Source organism: Vitis vinifera, chromosome 16 (assembly GCF_030704535.1).
Source record: "Vitis vinifera cultivar Pinot Noir 40024 chromosome 16, ASM3070453v1".
NCBI classification, from domain to species: domain Eukaryota; kingdom Viridiplantae; phylum Streptophyta; class Magnoliopsida; order Vitales; family Vitaceae; genus Vitis; species Vitis vinifera.
Window position 1 is genome coordinate 14,591,680 of NC_081820.1, and position 16,383 is coordinate 14,608,062.

The 16,383-nt window shown below is 35.0% G+C and overlaps 1 protein-coding gene across 1 annotated transcript in view; it reads right to left on the reverse strand.

Moving 5' to 3' along the window:
* LOC100260809 (uncharacterized) overlaps positions 1-10,728 on the reverse strand; it is a 30,149-nt gene extending 19,421 nt beyond the window's left edge. Inside the window, exons 1-6 of the mRNA XM_019225814.2 lie at positions 10,553-10,728; positions 7,995-8,076; positions 7,849-7,910; positions 7,419-7,469; positions 7,268-7,294; positions 6,310-6,414 (exon numbers count right to left, since the gene is read on the reverse strand). Coding sequence (XP_019081359.1) covers positions 6,310-6,414; positions 7,268-7,294; positions 7,419-7,469; positions 7,849-7,910; positions 7,995-8,067 — 318 coding nt within the window. The 5' untranslated portion in view covers positions 8,068-8,076; positions 10,553-10,728. The remainder of the gene's footprint in view (positions 1-6,309; positions 6,415-7,267; positions 7,295-7,418; positions 7,470-7,848; positions 7,911-7,994; positions 8,077-10,552) is intronic.
* Positions 10,729-16,383: the final 5,655 nt, after the last annotated feature.

The following is a 16,383-nucleotide window of genomic DNA, read 5'->3' on the forward strand; positions in this document are numbered from 1 at the left end:
TCTTCCTATTCACAAGCCAAAGACTTACAATGTTGAAAGGATCCAATGATAGAAGAATTTGTTGTTCTGGAATCTAATCGCACCTGAGATTTTATTTCCTAACCTGTTGGAGAATCAACAATTGGTAGGTTATTACATTAAGGTGAAAATAAAAAGCTCATCATGTAGCTAGAGCCTTCAACGGGAATATGACCAATTATTAAGAAGCATCTGCACCTGTTAATGACCACAATTCTCACCTTGTTTGTAGCTGCAGCTAGTCATAATTTGCCCCTCCAGCAAATGGATGTCTAAAATGACTTTTTGTGTGAAGACCTATAAGAGACAGCTTACATGTGGCCACCACCTGGATATGTTTGTCTCACAAATCATGTTTTTTGTCCATGAAAATCTTTTTATAACCTGAAATGTTCCCAGTGCATGATTTGAAAATTTTTGTGATACTCCTTTTTGTGCACGATTTCAGCAGAGCTCAAATGATAGTCCCATTTTATTCAATGAACAAGACAAGGTTGCACTATTCTTCTTCTTGTGTTGATGATATGATTATTCATGCAAATGACAAGTCTAGTACTTCTGCACTCAAAACATATTTTATGAGTCATTTCAAAATGGAAGATAAGGGGTCATTAACCTATCGTCTTGAATTGGAATTTTCTCACACAAATGCCCAACATTGACATTAATCAAAGAAAGTATGTTGAGGAATCGCTCTCCTTTGCTCATCTGGTCAACTCTCCTAATACACAACTAGAGTTGAATGCTAATTTGAAGAGATGAAAGTAGTCCTTTACCAAATCCAACTTGATACCAGCAACTTGTTTGCAGCTTGATCATCTCACCATGATTTGTCTTGATATTTCTCATGCAATGTAACGTGTTAGTAAATTAGTAAGCAATCTCACAAGCGTCAATTTGCAGTTGTATATTGAATCCTTCATTATCTATGAGGTACTCTTGAGCATGACATTTTTTACTCATCCACTTCCTCTACCCATCTTCAGGGTTTTGCATATGCAGATTTGGTTGGCTGTCTAAACACTAGGAGATCTACCACAGGCTGGTGCATGTTCTCAGGTTCATCACTTGTCTCTTGAAAGTGTTAGCAAGTTAAGGTTTTCAAATCCTCGGTTGAAACTAAGTATGGATCTGTGTGTTCTGTTAGTGAGGTTGACATACCTTCACAGGCTCCTTTGTGAACTTCATGTACTCATCAATGGCTCCACTCCACTATATATTGATAATAAAATTCTCATATAGATTGCCAATAATCTAGTCTATCATGAATGCATCAAGCACATTGAAGAAGATTGTTAATTCATTTTTTTAATGTTCTTACCAAAACTCTACATCTAATGATCAAATTGCCGATCTCTTCATTAAAGCAAATACTTACTAACTATAAGAGATTGTAATAAGCTAATTCAGGTAGAGGACTTGCGGGTGAACGAACGATTGATTTCAATAGTTGATTTTTTCTTTTTTGTAGCCCATTGTTTTTGCAATAATTATTATATATGGACGAATGCATAAGCAAGGTAGTCATTTTCCCTACCTTTCTTACTTTTCTGTGCTTTATCCAATTATAGTATGTTGATGCATGCAATCCTTCCTTTGAACAGAAAATGCATTTTATTTTATTTTTTTGATAAGTAAAAGAGAAGAAACTGTATTGAAAAGAAACACTAAAACAATGACTCAAAATATACAAAAAAGGATGCACCCCCCTTCCCAGTTGGGACAAAAAACAGCTATCAAAAGCGGAGGAGCAAAAAAAACCACCCTCACCGAGATCCTACCCATTCAATGAAACCGAATAAAGTCGAAGGACCATTTTGTATGAACAATTTCGTCTCTGACCAAAGAAAATAAACAAAATAACTCTTAAGACTTTGGATGGACAGCACATCATCTTCAAATGCAATTCTGTTCCTTGCCTTCCAAACCGTCCAAAAAAAACATAATGGGTCTGCTCTCCAAACTTCCCTTCTCTTTTTTCCACAAAGGACCCGTTCCAACCCAAGAGCGTCGTCTTAACTGAGGCTGGCAGCACCCACTGCACCCCAAAAAACAACACCCAAAGAGTCCTTGTCTTGGCACAATGGAGGAGGATGTGATCTATCGATTCCTCATGCATTTGGCAAAGGTAGCATCTATTCGCTAAAGGTCATCCTCTTTTCTGAAGTTGGTCCAAAGTAAGAGCTTTACCCCAAGTTGCTTCCCACCCAAAAAAAACTCACTTTGGGTTGCACACAGGATTTCCAAATGACATTCAATGGGAAAGAGACTAAAGGGCCTGATTCTAGGGCTTTGTAGAGAGACTTAACAGAGAACTTCCCACATTTAGTCTCCATCCAAAGCACCCCATCTTCCACATCCCACTGAACACTCTTCCATTAAGGCCCAATAAAAACCTGTGCACCTCATCCATCTCCCAATCATTTAAGGATCTAGAGAAAAGCGGACTCCAACTCCCCCTTCCCTTAGTGAAACTCCAAACATCTTTCATCCAGGCGTCCTTGGAAGCAACTAGAGCAAATAAAGAAGGAAAAGCAACAGAAAAAGGTGAAGCCCCACACCATCTATCCTTCCAAAATTTCACCCTCTATCCACTGCCCATCACAAAGGGGAGTCTACTACTTACAACATGTCACTCCCTCCTAATTGTTTTCCACAACCCCACACCATACCCATCCCTCACTTCCTTGGAACACCAACCCCCCTTGCTCCTCCCCATACTTTCCCCTTATCACTTGATTCCAAAAGGCCCCTCTCTCATTTGCAAACCTCCAACTCCATTTGCACAAAAGCGTCTAATTAAGAGAAGAAAGACATTTCACCCCCAAACCCCCTTTTCTTTTGTCTAAGCAAAGAGACACCCATCTTACAAGATAAGGTTTTCCACTCAAAAGCCCCACCTCCCCACAAAAAATCCCTCTGAATCTGCTCTAACCGTAATTTGACCGTCCTAGGTAAAGTAAGTACAGACATGAAATAAATGGGCAAGCTAGCCAAAGTACTCCGAATCAAGGTAATCCTCCCTCCTTTGGAGATGTTTTGTCTCTTCCATAATGTCAATATCTTTTGAAACCTCTCCTCCACTCCATCCCAGGCAGCCACGGACTTAAAAGAAGCACCCAACAGCAATCCCAAATAAGAGGAGGGGAGACTCCTAACCTTACAACCAAGTTTTACAACCAAAGCCTCCGCATTTTCCACACATCCCACTGGGATTAACTAACTTTTATCCAAATTAATTCTCAACCTCGAAATGGCCTCAAACCACATTAGTGTCCAACTTAAATATGTCATCTGATCTTGAGAAGCCCCCATAGAAAACCAAAGTGCCAGCAGTGAACAATAAGTGGGACACCTAAGCCCCTTCACCACCTCTACCCCTCACCTTACAGGTCGACAAAAAACCCCCATTTACAACTCTCCTTGGAAGGCAGCTAAGTGCCTCCATAGCAATCACAAATAAGTACGATGAGAGTGGGTCCCCCTACCTTAAACCCTTAGAACTTTGGAAGAAACTTGAGGAAGTCCTATTAACCAAAACAGAAAAACTAGCTATAGAGATGCACCACTGCACCCACCGAAGCCATTTCTCCCCGAAACCCATCATACCCATAACTGAAAGCAAGAAGGACCAATCCACATGATCATACGCCTTCTCTATATCAAACTTGCACATCACCGCCCCCTCATTGCTCTTCAAAATCAAATCTAAGATTTCATTAGCAACAAGGACAGCATCTAGGATTTGTCTACCCTCCACAAAGGCATTTTGGGCCTTGGAAATCACCTTACCCACCATTAGCTTTAACCTATTGGCTAGCACTTTAGTCAGCCACTTGTATAGTCCTCCCACCAAACTAATTGGTCTGAAGTCCCTTAAATCTTCCGCTCCCCCTTTTTTTGGGATCAAAACTAGGAAAGTTGCATTCAGACTTTTGACAAAGCAGTTGTGGTCATGAAACTCCTTGAAAAACCCCATCACCTCCTCCTTCACAAACCCCCAAGAGGATTGCCAGAAAGCCATAGAAAAACCATCAAACCCAGGCGCTTTGTCCCCACTAAAGCCCTTAAGAGCCTCGAAAACCTCCTACCCAAAAAAAGGCTCCTCCAACCAAGCAAAAGGCAGGCCACTAATATCAAGCCTGCACCCTCCTACAGTAGACAGCAAAAACTTAAACTCATTCACTACTCCTTTGATCTCATTCTCCTTTGTTAACCAAGTGCCATTGATTTTAACTCGAGCCATTGAATTCCTACTCCTGTGTGCATTAGTCATCGTGTGGAAAAATCTTATGTTTCTATCCCCCCTCTTTTAGCCACACTTCCCTTGATTTCTGCCTCCAAGAAATTTCTTCTAGGAGAACCCTCTTTTTAAAATCCTCCTTTGCACCTCTCCTAGCTTCCAACTCATGAACAGCAAGTGGTCGAGCTACCTCTACTTTGTCTCAAAAGTCCACCTGATTCAAAGCCAAAACCTTATTAACTTCAACTTTACCAAAGACATTCATATTTCAGTTTCTCAGTAATGGCTTCAAGGCTTTCAGCTTTGCAGCCAAAACAAAACTAGCAAACCCACTAAAATTGAGACTCTCCCACCAAGCCTGCAACTTATCCTTGAAGCTTTCCTCCTTCAACCACATATTCTCAAATCTAAAAGGCATTGGACCTCTCCTCACGCCTCCCCCATATAGAAAAATTGGAGAATTATCTGAAATCGGTTTTAGGGGGGGACACACTGAACAACCCCTATAAAGTGACCTTCCCAATCCTCCGAGACCAAAAACCAATTGAGCCTAGAATTATACTGATTATTCAGCCCCCCCGCCAAGTGTAAGGACCTCCCTGAAGAGGTAGGTCCCTTAGCTCTAAATCCTTGATAATCTCAAAGAATCTCCTCTTTGAAGAGGTTAATTTGCCTCCCTTGCTACACTCCATAGGAAACCTAACTACATTAAAATCGTCTGCCACACACCAGGGGCCTCCCCACAGCCCTCTAATAGCACCTAGCTCACCCCAAAAAACTTCCCTCTCCTTTTTCAGAGTAGGACCATAAACCCCTATAAAATTCCAACAAAAGTCATCTTCATAGCTCTTAAACCGGCATGAGACTGAGAAAATCCCCCTTCCACTTCCAACAATTGTAACACTCTATTGTCCCAAAACACCAACACACCACCGAAGGCTCCCCTCGAATTAATAGCCCCCCATTTTAAGCATCTACCCACTCCAAGGCTCTGGACTATCCTTTTCTTATCACTATCATTGGCCCCTCTTACGTTTCACGATAAAATTCTTAGCTTCATAAAGCAACCTATATTTTCCCCGCACCCCTCTCTACTCTAAAGGACCTTAGCTTCATGAACACTCTAGTTTTTTCAATTCCCTCTCAAATCTTGAGATCTTCTGGACTTTCCTTCTTTTTCTAGCCAAATTGCCCTTGAGTTCTTTCCTTTCTTTCATCCTTTTCAAAAGCAACAAGATCTCCCCTTCAAATCCCTCGATAGGCATTCCCAGGCAACGGCAAAAAGTGACAAACTACTACTCATCCATGACTCCAAAGCACTCCCCTCATCCTCCTCCAACCTCCTTCCCAAATCCCTTGCTGGTTTAAGAGCTATGAGGATGACTTTAGCTCCAATAATTTGCATTTAGCTCCTTTCATTACAGTAACACCAATAGAAGTATGCATGTAGAAATATCAATTGTAGCACTACTGTGTTACTGAATACACTCACAACTTAAAAAAGGATAGGTTGAAAAGTTTATACTCTGCAAAAGGATGTGGAGATCCTTGTGTAAAGATTCCTTGTATAGTAGCAGAGGCCATCCTTATTAGGATCAGGTTTTTTTGTAATCGTGGGGAGGATTCCTCATCCTTCTCATGCTTTCATTAATATAAACATCTACTTCTCTTGTTTGTAATTAAAAAAAAAAAAAAAAAAGTTCATGCTCTGCACATGAAATGTCAAAATGGACTAAAATGATTCTGTTTCTACTTTGATCAGCAAGATTTTAATGTCTTCTATCGTAGAATTTGAAGCAGTTAACATGCAACTATGGTGCATTGGGACAACACTTAACATTAGAAAATTTAAGTCATATGGCTGATCAACTTTATTTTCAGTATTTCTTATTCTAGAATTTCAGAACATGCAATTCAATAACTCTGCTATACTAGACTCATGTTATGTTAAGTGTAAAATTTTCAAATGCATGAGATCATAATTGTCCCACAATGAATCAGCAATAAACAGTACATATTAAAAAGAAAAGAAGGAAATAAAATGAAACCTTAACCAAGTCAACGGCACGTGGTGAGAAATCACAAGCATGAACAAAAATATCTGGATAGGTAGCAACTAAAGGAAAGATGGTATTTCCAGCTCCACAGCCAACCTGCTTATCAGCAACAGTTATCAGTAATCCAGTATTGTACCAACTTAATAAAAGAAGCATTTTAAGGAACTCCAGTGAAGGATATAAAAACTAAAAATGGTGAATCGCATCATAAAAGTAACGATGAAAAATACTCATCTATATCATGTGAAAAAAAAATAATGGAAGAAAAATACAACTGGATCATTCTCTGGGTGATGGTCCCAAAGAAACAGATATGGGCTCTAGAAGCTATGATTTTAAGCCATTTAACTAAAATGAACTATTAACTGAAGGCAAAGCATGAATACTAATTCTTTTTTTTTTTTGGGCCCCTTCTTTTCCTTTTTTTTTTTTTTTCTTCTTTTCTTTTTTTTTTTCTTTTCTTTTCTTTTCTTTCACAAGAAAAGTAGCAGGTCTCTTGATTGAAGTAGTGACTGCAGAGGGGCATTAAATTATACTGCCTTCAACCAAATCCAAACGGATATGAAATCCTTCATCACATGATTGTCATCAACAACAAAGAGGGCATCTCCCTCGGAAAAAAAATAAAAAGGAGATTATATAATATGATTATAGCAATAACCCATCAAATCCAAACCAGAATTAAAGAAATTGGGAGGTGAGTAATGGACTTCTCACATTGTAATTCAGCTCAATTAACCCAAATCATAGCAATGCATAATCATGCAAATATATAATACCATCAACACTGCCTGCTGATCAAGATCTTAATCAAGTCATTATTTGATGTGATTGATACATGCAATTATAAGTAGCCACTTTACAATTCAAACAAACAAAAGGCAGGCTTTCATGCATTCAAAGAACATAATAAAAGGCAAGGCATGAAAGAGGAAATGAAGTAATTTACCTCCAGAATCACTTTTCTTCCTGCTCCCTGAAAATTCCAAAACAATGAACATTCAAACATATGAAAAAAGTAGTCCACTAAAATCATTTTAAGGGATTGATAAAGTCTACAAATCAAAACTAAAATACTCTCATTGTCAATTTGGACTCACAGAGAAATAGTGGCCCCACTCCTTGTCCAAGTAGTGTCGGTCCTTAAAAAACTGCACAAAAAATATAAACTAGCCACAATCATTATCATCACCACTAAAATTATTGGAACATAGATCAAAACAAGAACTAGACACTGTTTGGGGATTTCAGGATGTAAGCCAACTTTGGTTCACACACCCCTCCGATACAAGATAAAAATCAACTCAAAGTTGGTTTAAAATTCATTGCATTGAGTGTCACTTAGAGAAATTCTGACCGCAAATCATTATATATTAACTAAGAACAACATAAGAAGTGGATCCTAATATTAGGGGCTTTCCAAACTGCCACCTAATGTGCAGGAAATGTCACCAAAGACTGCAACTGCTACTGCTACTTCCTTTAGAAATAGCTATAATTAGAAAATTCAGAGTGATGACGGAAGCTGACTCTGTCTTGATGTCGCTTGTAGAAGACATCCCAATACTTCTTAGCCTCCCTTTCATACTTCTCTGCCAAAGAAAAACACATCTAAAATGAAAAAACATACAGATATGCATGGTATATATACAATGAGATGGGAGTCAAAAAGAGACCTCTCCAGAAAGGGGAAACTCCAGTACTAGATGTAGAGTATATCTGTAACCTTGATGGTTGTTGTTCTGCCATTGCCTAGGCCTCTCTGTGGTTATATAAACAGGAAGTATTAACTTAGATTAGGGGTTTAAACTAAAATAACCAAAAATAAGTACATCAGATCAACTGTCTAATCCTCACATGGTGAAATGAACAATTTATTGAGACTTGAGATCATACATTGATGCACTCAAAAGGGAGATCTACTAGCAACTAAAAATTACACAAACACACATATGTGCACACAGAAACACACATATCCTAAGAAAAGTAGAAGCAAAGTTAAAAACAAAAAATACCCCTATGTTATCACTATAAAAAACAAGACGTAAAATCAGTAGTAATCTTGAGCAGTGTCAAAAAATAACTGAGCAAATTATTTGAGATACTAATTATAGATTTACATTGGTGCATTCATGCTTCCAATTCCGTTTTTGGTATCAAACAGCGAAATTCATTGGTTGAAGTGAGTTCCAAAATATTTAAAATCACTTAAACATTTAAAACATGCTAGTTAAAACAGCAACTTGACATCTGTACGATTATAATGCCAAATGTAACTTCACCATATGTCCTCTCACTTCCCTCTGATTATTCCCAAAATGCCATTGTTTAAAGGTGTCCTTCACTTCTATTAAATGGCCCTACTAATTAATGCAAAAAACCCTTTTTGTGAATCATTTCCTCTTCACAACACTATAGTTCATTCCTATTTGAAGCAATTTTTTTCCTAATTGTCCACATGCTGCTCATTTTTTCCAATGCTAATTTAAAAAATTATCATTATCTGCTAACAATATATATATAGATATATATTGATAGGTATTATCTGCTAACAATATATGATAAATAATTTACTGCAGAACCATTCATGAAAGCTGATTAAAAATGTATTTCAACAAATTCCTTCTACTATTTCCCCCATAGTCACCACCTGTGCCAGGCCACCACCACTACCACTAGCATAATCAACAAAACATCTTGTTTTAATTGGATCTGCCATCTTCAAAACACAACTATAAACATGCCAGGCAAAGTTTAGTCATAGATTTACTGCACATAACACAATTTCAATTATCCTTTAAAAAACTGGATATGATACTTTTAAGTTAATTCACGTAAATGTTTATAAACAAAAGAAGAAATCAAACTATGATGGTTAAATCAAATGCTATTAGGGAAAAAGAAGCAAGAAGAAAACCAAGTACTAGGAAATCCAAGAGCCTTTATGTTCACCCAGGCTTTTTCCCACATCCTTAAAACCAAGGAAATCAAGCAAGCTAACTAAGATGCAAGTTTGGATTCAACCCTTAGCTATAACCAACCAAGTGAATATAATGCAAAGTAAGGATTCAGGTTATAATTTGAGAGTTCAAATATATAGGCGTCATTTTGCTTGTCTTTCTTCCAAGCATAAAAAATTCTAGAGAACAAAAGACCATTACAAAATGAAATATTTCATCTTTTTACAAAAAAAAGAAACTTGAAATGATAGATGTACACTTTCAATGATCATGGTTTCTTCCAACTAACAAGCATAAATTCAATCATTTCATGGGAAAAGGAAAATCTGCCCCAAAAAGACAAGCTATAAATTATTATTTTCCCTTCATTACTACTGAACAAGACAAAAACTTGTTCTTTTATAACTAAAGGAACAGGACATCCTGAATTTCCCTTCTGGTTGTTACCTTTCTTTCCCATTTAAATTATTATGAAAGATAAAGAACACGATATTGCTTATGACAGCCCCTTCCTACATGTAAAGGAAGAAGTTCTTGCAATGGACGAGCTGTTGGCAGTATCTGTGGCCTTCCATTGTGCATGTCTTACATCCCACTTTTCTAAATGAGGCTTGCTGCATGCGCTATAAACTCAAGCAGGGTTGATCTATTATGTATTTGTAATACATGTTGCTGCTGTCTGAGTGGCCCTTTTTGCATCTACTAACCAGAATTTATCCAATCCATTTTGCCCAATTGGCTGTGATTGAGTGATTATTGCAGTCCTGGAATGTTTTAGAGCCTCTCATCAAGCCTAACGCTCACCAATGCAAGGTTGTAGCAGAAAGTAGAAAACAACATGATTGTTGTCATTTCCTGTTTAATATACAATGGGGTTTGTGGGTTTTGTTCTCACAGCAATTCCCATAAATAGATAAATTATCAGGGTACTTTTGGCATGTGGGAATAAGAATGGCAATAGGATGGGAATGAAGGGGAATCAAAATCCTAGGATTTGCTTTCATAACAATGAATTTTTTATTCCTATTCCCATTCTTAAAAACAATCCAAACATTCTAATGAACATGAAATGGAATTGATTTCCCATTCCACCATTCTTTATTCCAGCATTCCAAAGCAGCATTGGAGAATGAACCCAGAACATCTCTATGAAGCATTTCTTCAAACACGAAGATGGCAATATCCAACACAGCAATTCGTTTAGGAAATTCGTCAAAAATGAGCTGTTTTTCGTCAACAAATAACATTTCAGATGGACCACTGAAGGAACTCACCTTTGGGCACAGTGATTTGGTAATAGTCTCCGCAGGAGTACTGGCTGGAGTTGGAGCAGGCGACTCTGTTGTCAAACGACTTCGTTTCGAGAAGACTGCTGCTTTTGAGGAGAGGCGTGAAGGCAAAGGACCGCTCTCACAGAAACCTACTGCGAAGGAAGAGGAGAAGAGATGGAAACATAAAATTTAAAAAATAATTATATATTAATTAATCATTAGTATACTAAACTTAAAAATATTGTCAAAATAATCAATATATTGAGTTAGAAAATGTTTCTCTTTGGAAAAAAAAAATTCTCATAATTTAATTAAAATACTTTTAACTATAAAAGTTAAATACTATTATCCAAATTTTTGGATGAAAAAAGAGACTATTGATTTTTTTATTTCTTAAAAAAAAAAATGCAAACCTATAAAACAATCTAAAAATTTGATTTAGATAATAATTCTCTTTGAAAACACTTATAATAATTTAATTAAAAAATATATATTTTAGAACAATATAATTTTTCCTCTCTTAAAAAGTCATTACTTAGATCCATCTATATCTATCGTTATTTAATAAATTATTCATTTATTATTATTATATGAGGCCTTTTGTACTAGTTAAATGTAGGAAAACTTGAATCCTTCTATTCCTTATACCCAAATTAGGTTAGATGTATACAAATCTTCTTAGGCTTTTTTTTTAAAATCTTATAGGCAAGAGAAAGTTCGAATCTAAATGATAACATTATCAAAGTAATTATACAGATACATTAGGTACCCTTTGTTATGATAGAGCTTGATATCAAGTTTTAATAATAATAATTTACTTATATTTATTTAATAATTTTAAAATTTTGAAATTAAAACAATAAAATAAAAAAAACGCAAGTTTACCTTCTAAGGAATTAATGTTGTGTGTAAAAAACAATTGAATAAAAAATTAGATTATTATGGATACTAAATAAATTTTATAAAATATTTACTGGATTTTAATTTTATTTAATATTTATAAAATTAAATTTATTTAAATCCTAATATATAACAAATGAATTATAATAAAATATTTTTGTAATTTTGTATTTTCTATTTTATTAAAACAGATATAGTGATGGATTATCTTATATTTGATTTTGAGATGATTTGAATAAATTTTTATTTTTAATCACATACTTTAATTTAGACTACATAATTATTTAAATTATATATTATTTAATTATTGATAAGACTAAATTTTATTTAAATATTTTATATTTTATCAAAAAAAAATAGTTTTTGGATTATTTGGGTTTATTAAATGTTTAATATTTTATATTTAATAAAACATTTATTAATTTAAAACTCACCATCTAAGTTTTAATTTTTTTTTTTTAATAACTAAGGAACCTTCCAAGACTCTTCATGAGGATTCAAATCTTAAGGTGATGACCATCCCACAACAACCAATACCGAGTAAATTCAGGATATCATTGTGGACCCCACATTTTGGCTCATGCATTTTCCACTCATTGGCGAGCTCGATTTTTATTTGAAAAATGATTTTTATTGATTAAAAATGATTTGGAGTCATCACTTATTTTTGTTTTATTTTTAAAGGGTAAACAAAATAAGAAAGAAAACCCTAAGTACGACTCCTTATTTTTGGAAAAGGCGGTATGTGAAAAACCGGATCGGGCTTGGAGGTCAGGTTACTTATTGGGAAGCTACAATACGGACCGTAGCACCCCTCTAAGTCCCTAAAGTCGGGTCTCTACTAATAGAATGAAGCTGACGTGGCAATCAATAAAAAAAGTCAATGGATACTCACATCAATCATGCATATATGAGAAGGGTTATGCTAGGGTACCGAAAAGTGCTTTTCAGTACCATACCCACTTTTTTGGGCTAATAAGATTAAGACACAAAGGCATGCAAAAATAATAAAAAATTATACACAACCAATTCTTCAGGTCACCCAACCGGTTGCCATGGGAATTAATCCCATGCAACACACATTTTTACATCCATTACAATAACCAATTATAAATTCATGTTTAATGTAATTATTTTGTTTGGGGAATTTTTTTTATGAAAAAGAAAAATAAAGAGAAATTTGAAAAAATAAATAGCAGTTTCTTTTTTTTTGTAATATAAAGTGATTAAACCCAAGATAAAAATTAAATTTTAAATAAACAAAAAAAATTTCAAACTAATTTGGTGATATAATTTATAAATTAAGGAAAAGTAAATATAATTTATTTTAACATCAAATAATTTGTTGACAAAATTTGAGGAATATTTGAAGTGTGAAAAGCAATATAATTTGTTTATGAAGTGAAAAAAAATATATATATATAAATAAATTAGATAAAATATAAATATTAAATTTATATTAAATTAGTTGTGTACTAATTATTAATTGATAATATATGACTAAATTATTTCTTAGCGTTTAAATTGAATTACACAAAAAAATTAGTTGAAATATTGAAAATACGAAAAATGTATAATTACTAACCATATGGAAATCCAAACCCCTCACAATATTTTTTCGTAAATTTCCATTATGAATTTTGAAGAATCCATTTCACACCCTCATACAAGCGGAGAATTGTGAGGGTTTCTCACAGTCTTCGTACCTTGTCTAATTTTTTAATATTTTTGGATTTGGATTTTTTCGGAACTCATTCGAACACCGCCTAAGTGGAATCAACCTATTTAAACAATATCCAAGCCATATGAAGTCCAATTTTTTTTTTACAACTTCAAAGAAGTGGAGATTTGGGAGGGTACGAAGAATGTGATGATTCCTCACATTCTTCGTACCTTGTCTAATTTTTTAGTATTTTTGCATTTGGATTTTTCCGGGACTCATTCGAACACCTCCTAAGTGCAATCAACCTATTTAAACAATATCCAAGCCATATGAAGTCCAAAAAACTTTTGAAATCTTCAAAGAAGTGGACATTTGGGAGGGTACGAAGAATGTGAGAATTCCTCACATTCTTCGTACCTTGTCTAATTTTTTAATATTTTTGCATTTGGATTTTTTCGGGACTCATTCGAACACTGCCTAAGTGGAATCAACCTATTTAAACAATATCCAAGTTATATGAAGTCCAAAAAAATTTTTAAAACTTCAAAGAAGTCGAGATTTGGGAGGGTACGAAGAATGTGAGGATTGCTCACATTCTTCGTACCTTGTCTAATTTTTTAGTATTTTTGGCTTTAAATTTTTCTGGGACTCATTCGAACACTGCCTAAGTGGAATCAACCTATTTAAACAATATCCAAGCCATATGAAGTCCAAATTTTTTTTTAAAACTTCAAAGAAGTGGAGATTCGGGAGGGTACGAAGAATGTAAGGATTCCTCACATTCCTCGTACATTTTCTAATTTTTTAGTATTTTTGGCTTTTAATTTTTCCGGGACTTATTCGAAGACCGCCTAAGTGGAATCAACCTATTTAAACAATATCCAAGCCATATGAAGTCCAAAAAAAAATTTTAAAACTTCAAAGAAGTGGAGATTTGCAAGGGTACGAAGAATGTGAGGATTCCTCACATTCTTTGTACCTTGTCTAATTTTTTAGTATATTTGCATTTGGATTTTTTTGGGACTCATTCGAACACTTTCTAAGTACAATCAACCTATTTAAACAATATCCAAGCTATATGAAGTCCAAATTTTTTTTGAAATCTTCAAAGAAGTGGACATTTGGGAGGGTACGAAGAATGTGAGGATTCCTCACAATCTTCGTACCTTGTCTAATTTTTTAGTATTTTTGTATTTGGATTTTACCGGGACTCATTCGAACACCTCCTAAGTGCAATCAACCTATTTAAACAATATCCAATCCATATGAAGTCCAAAAAAAATTTTAAATCTTCAAAGAAGTGGAGATTTGGGACACATTCTTCGTACCTTGTCTAATTTTTTAGTATTTTTGCATTTGGATTTTTTCGGGACTCATTCGAACACCGTCTAAGTGGAATGAACCTATTTAAACAATATCCAAGCCATATGAAGTCCAAATTTTTTTTTTTAAATCTTCAAAGAAGTGGACATTTGGGAGGGTACGAAGAATGTGAGGATTCCTCACAATCTTCGTACCTTGTCTAATTTTTTAGTATTTTTGCATTTGGATTTTTCCGGGACTCATTCGAACACCTCCTAAGTGCAATCAACATTCCTCACATTCTTCGTACCTTGTCTAATTTTTCAGTATTTTTGGCTTTTAATTTTTTCGGGACTCGTTCGAACACCACCTAAGTGGAATCAACCTATTTAGACTATATCCAAGGCATATGAAGTCCAAAAAAAATTTTACAACTTCAAAGAAGTGGAGATTTGGGAGGGTATGAAGAATGTGAGGATTCCTCACATTCTTCGTACCTTGTCTAATTTTTTAGTATTTTTACATTTGGATTTATTCAGGACTCGTTCAAACACCGCCTAAGTGGAATAAACCTATTTAAACAATATCCAAGCCATATGAAGTCCAAATTTTTTTTTAAAATTTCAAAGAAGTGGAGATTTGGGAAGGTACGAAGATTGTGAGGATTCCTCACATTCTTCGTACCTTGTCTAATTTTTTAGTACTTTTGCATTTGGATTTTTCCGGGACTCATTTGAACACCTCCTAAGTGCAATCAACCTATTTAAATAATATCCAAGCCATATGAAGTCCAAAATTCTTTTAAAAACTTCAAAGAAGTGGAGATTTGCGAGGGTACGAAGAATGTGAGGATTCCTCACATTCTTCGTACCTTGTCTAATTTTTTAGTATTTTTGGATTTGGATTTTTATGGAAATCATTTCACCTCCTCCTAAGTGTAACGAACCTATTTAAACAACATCCAAGCCATATGAGGTCCCAAAAAATTTTAAAAAGTCCAAAGAAGTGGAGAATTGGGAGGGTACGAAGAATGTGAGGATTTCTCACATTCTTCGTACACTTGTGAATTTTTTTAGTATTTTTGGATTTGGATTTTTCCGGAAATGATTTCACCACCTCCTAAGTGTAATTAACCAATTTAAACAATATCCAATCCATATAAAGTCCCACAAAATTTTAAAAACTCCAAAGAAGTGGAGAATTGGGAGGGTACAAAGAATGTGAGGATTCCTCACATTCTTCGTGCACTTGTGAATTTTTTAGTATTTTTGGATTTGGAATTTTCCGGAAATCATTTCACCACTTCCTAAGTGTAACGAACCTATTTAAACAATACCCAAGCCATATGATGTCCTAAAAAATTTTAAAAAGTCCAAAGAACTAGAGAATTGGGAGGGTACGAATAATGTGAGGATTCCTCACATTCTTCGTACCCTTGTGAATTTTTGAGTATTTTTGGATTTGGATTTTTCCGGAAATGATTTCACCACCTCCTAAGTGTAATTAACCAATTTAAACAATATCCAATCCATATAAAGTCCCACAAAATTTTAAAAACTCCAAAGAAGTGGAGAATTGGGAGGGTACAAAGAATGTGAGGATTCCTCACATTCTTCGTACACTTGTGAATTTTTTAGTATTTTTGGATTTGGATTTTTCCAGAAATCATTTCACCACCTCCTAAATGTAAAAAACCTATTTAAACAATATTCAAGCCATATGATGTCCCAAAAAATTTTAAAAACTCCAAAGAAGTGGAGAATTGGGAGGGTACGAAGAATGTGAGGATTCCTCACATTCTTCGTACTCTTGTGAATTTTTTAGTATTTTTGGGTTTGGATTTTTCCGGAAATCATTTCACCACTTCCTAAGTGTAACCAACATATTTAAACAACATCCAAGCCATATGATGTCCCAAAAAATTTGAAAAAGTCCAAAGAAGTGGAGAATTGGGAGGGTACGAAGAGTG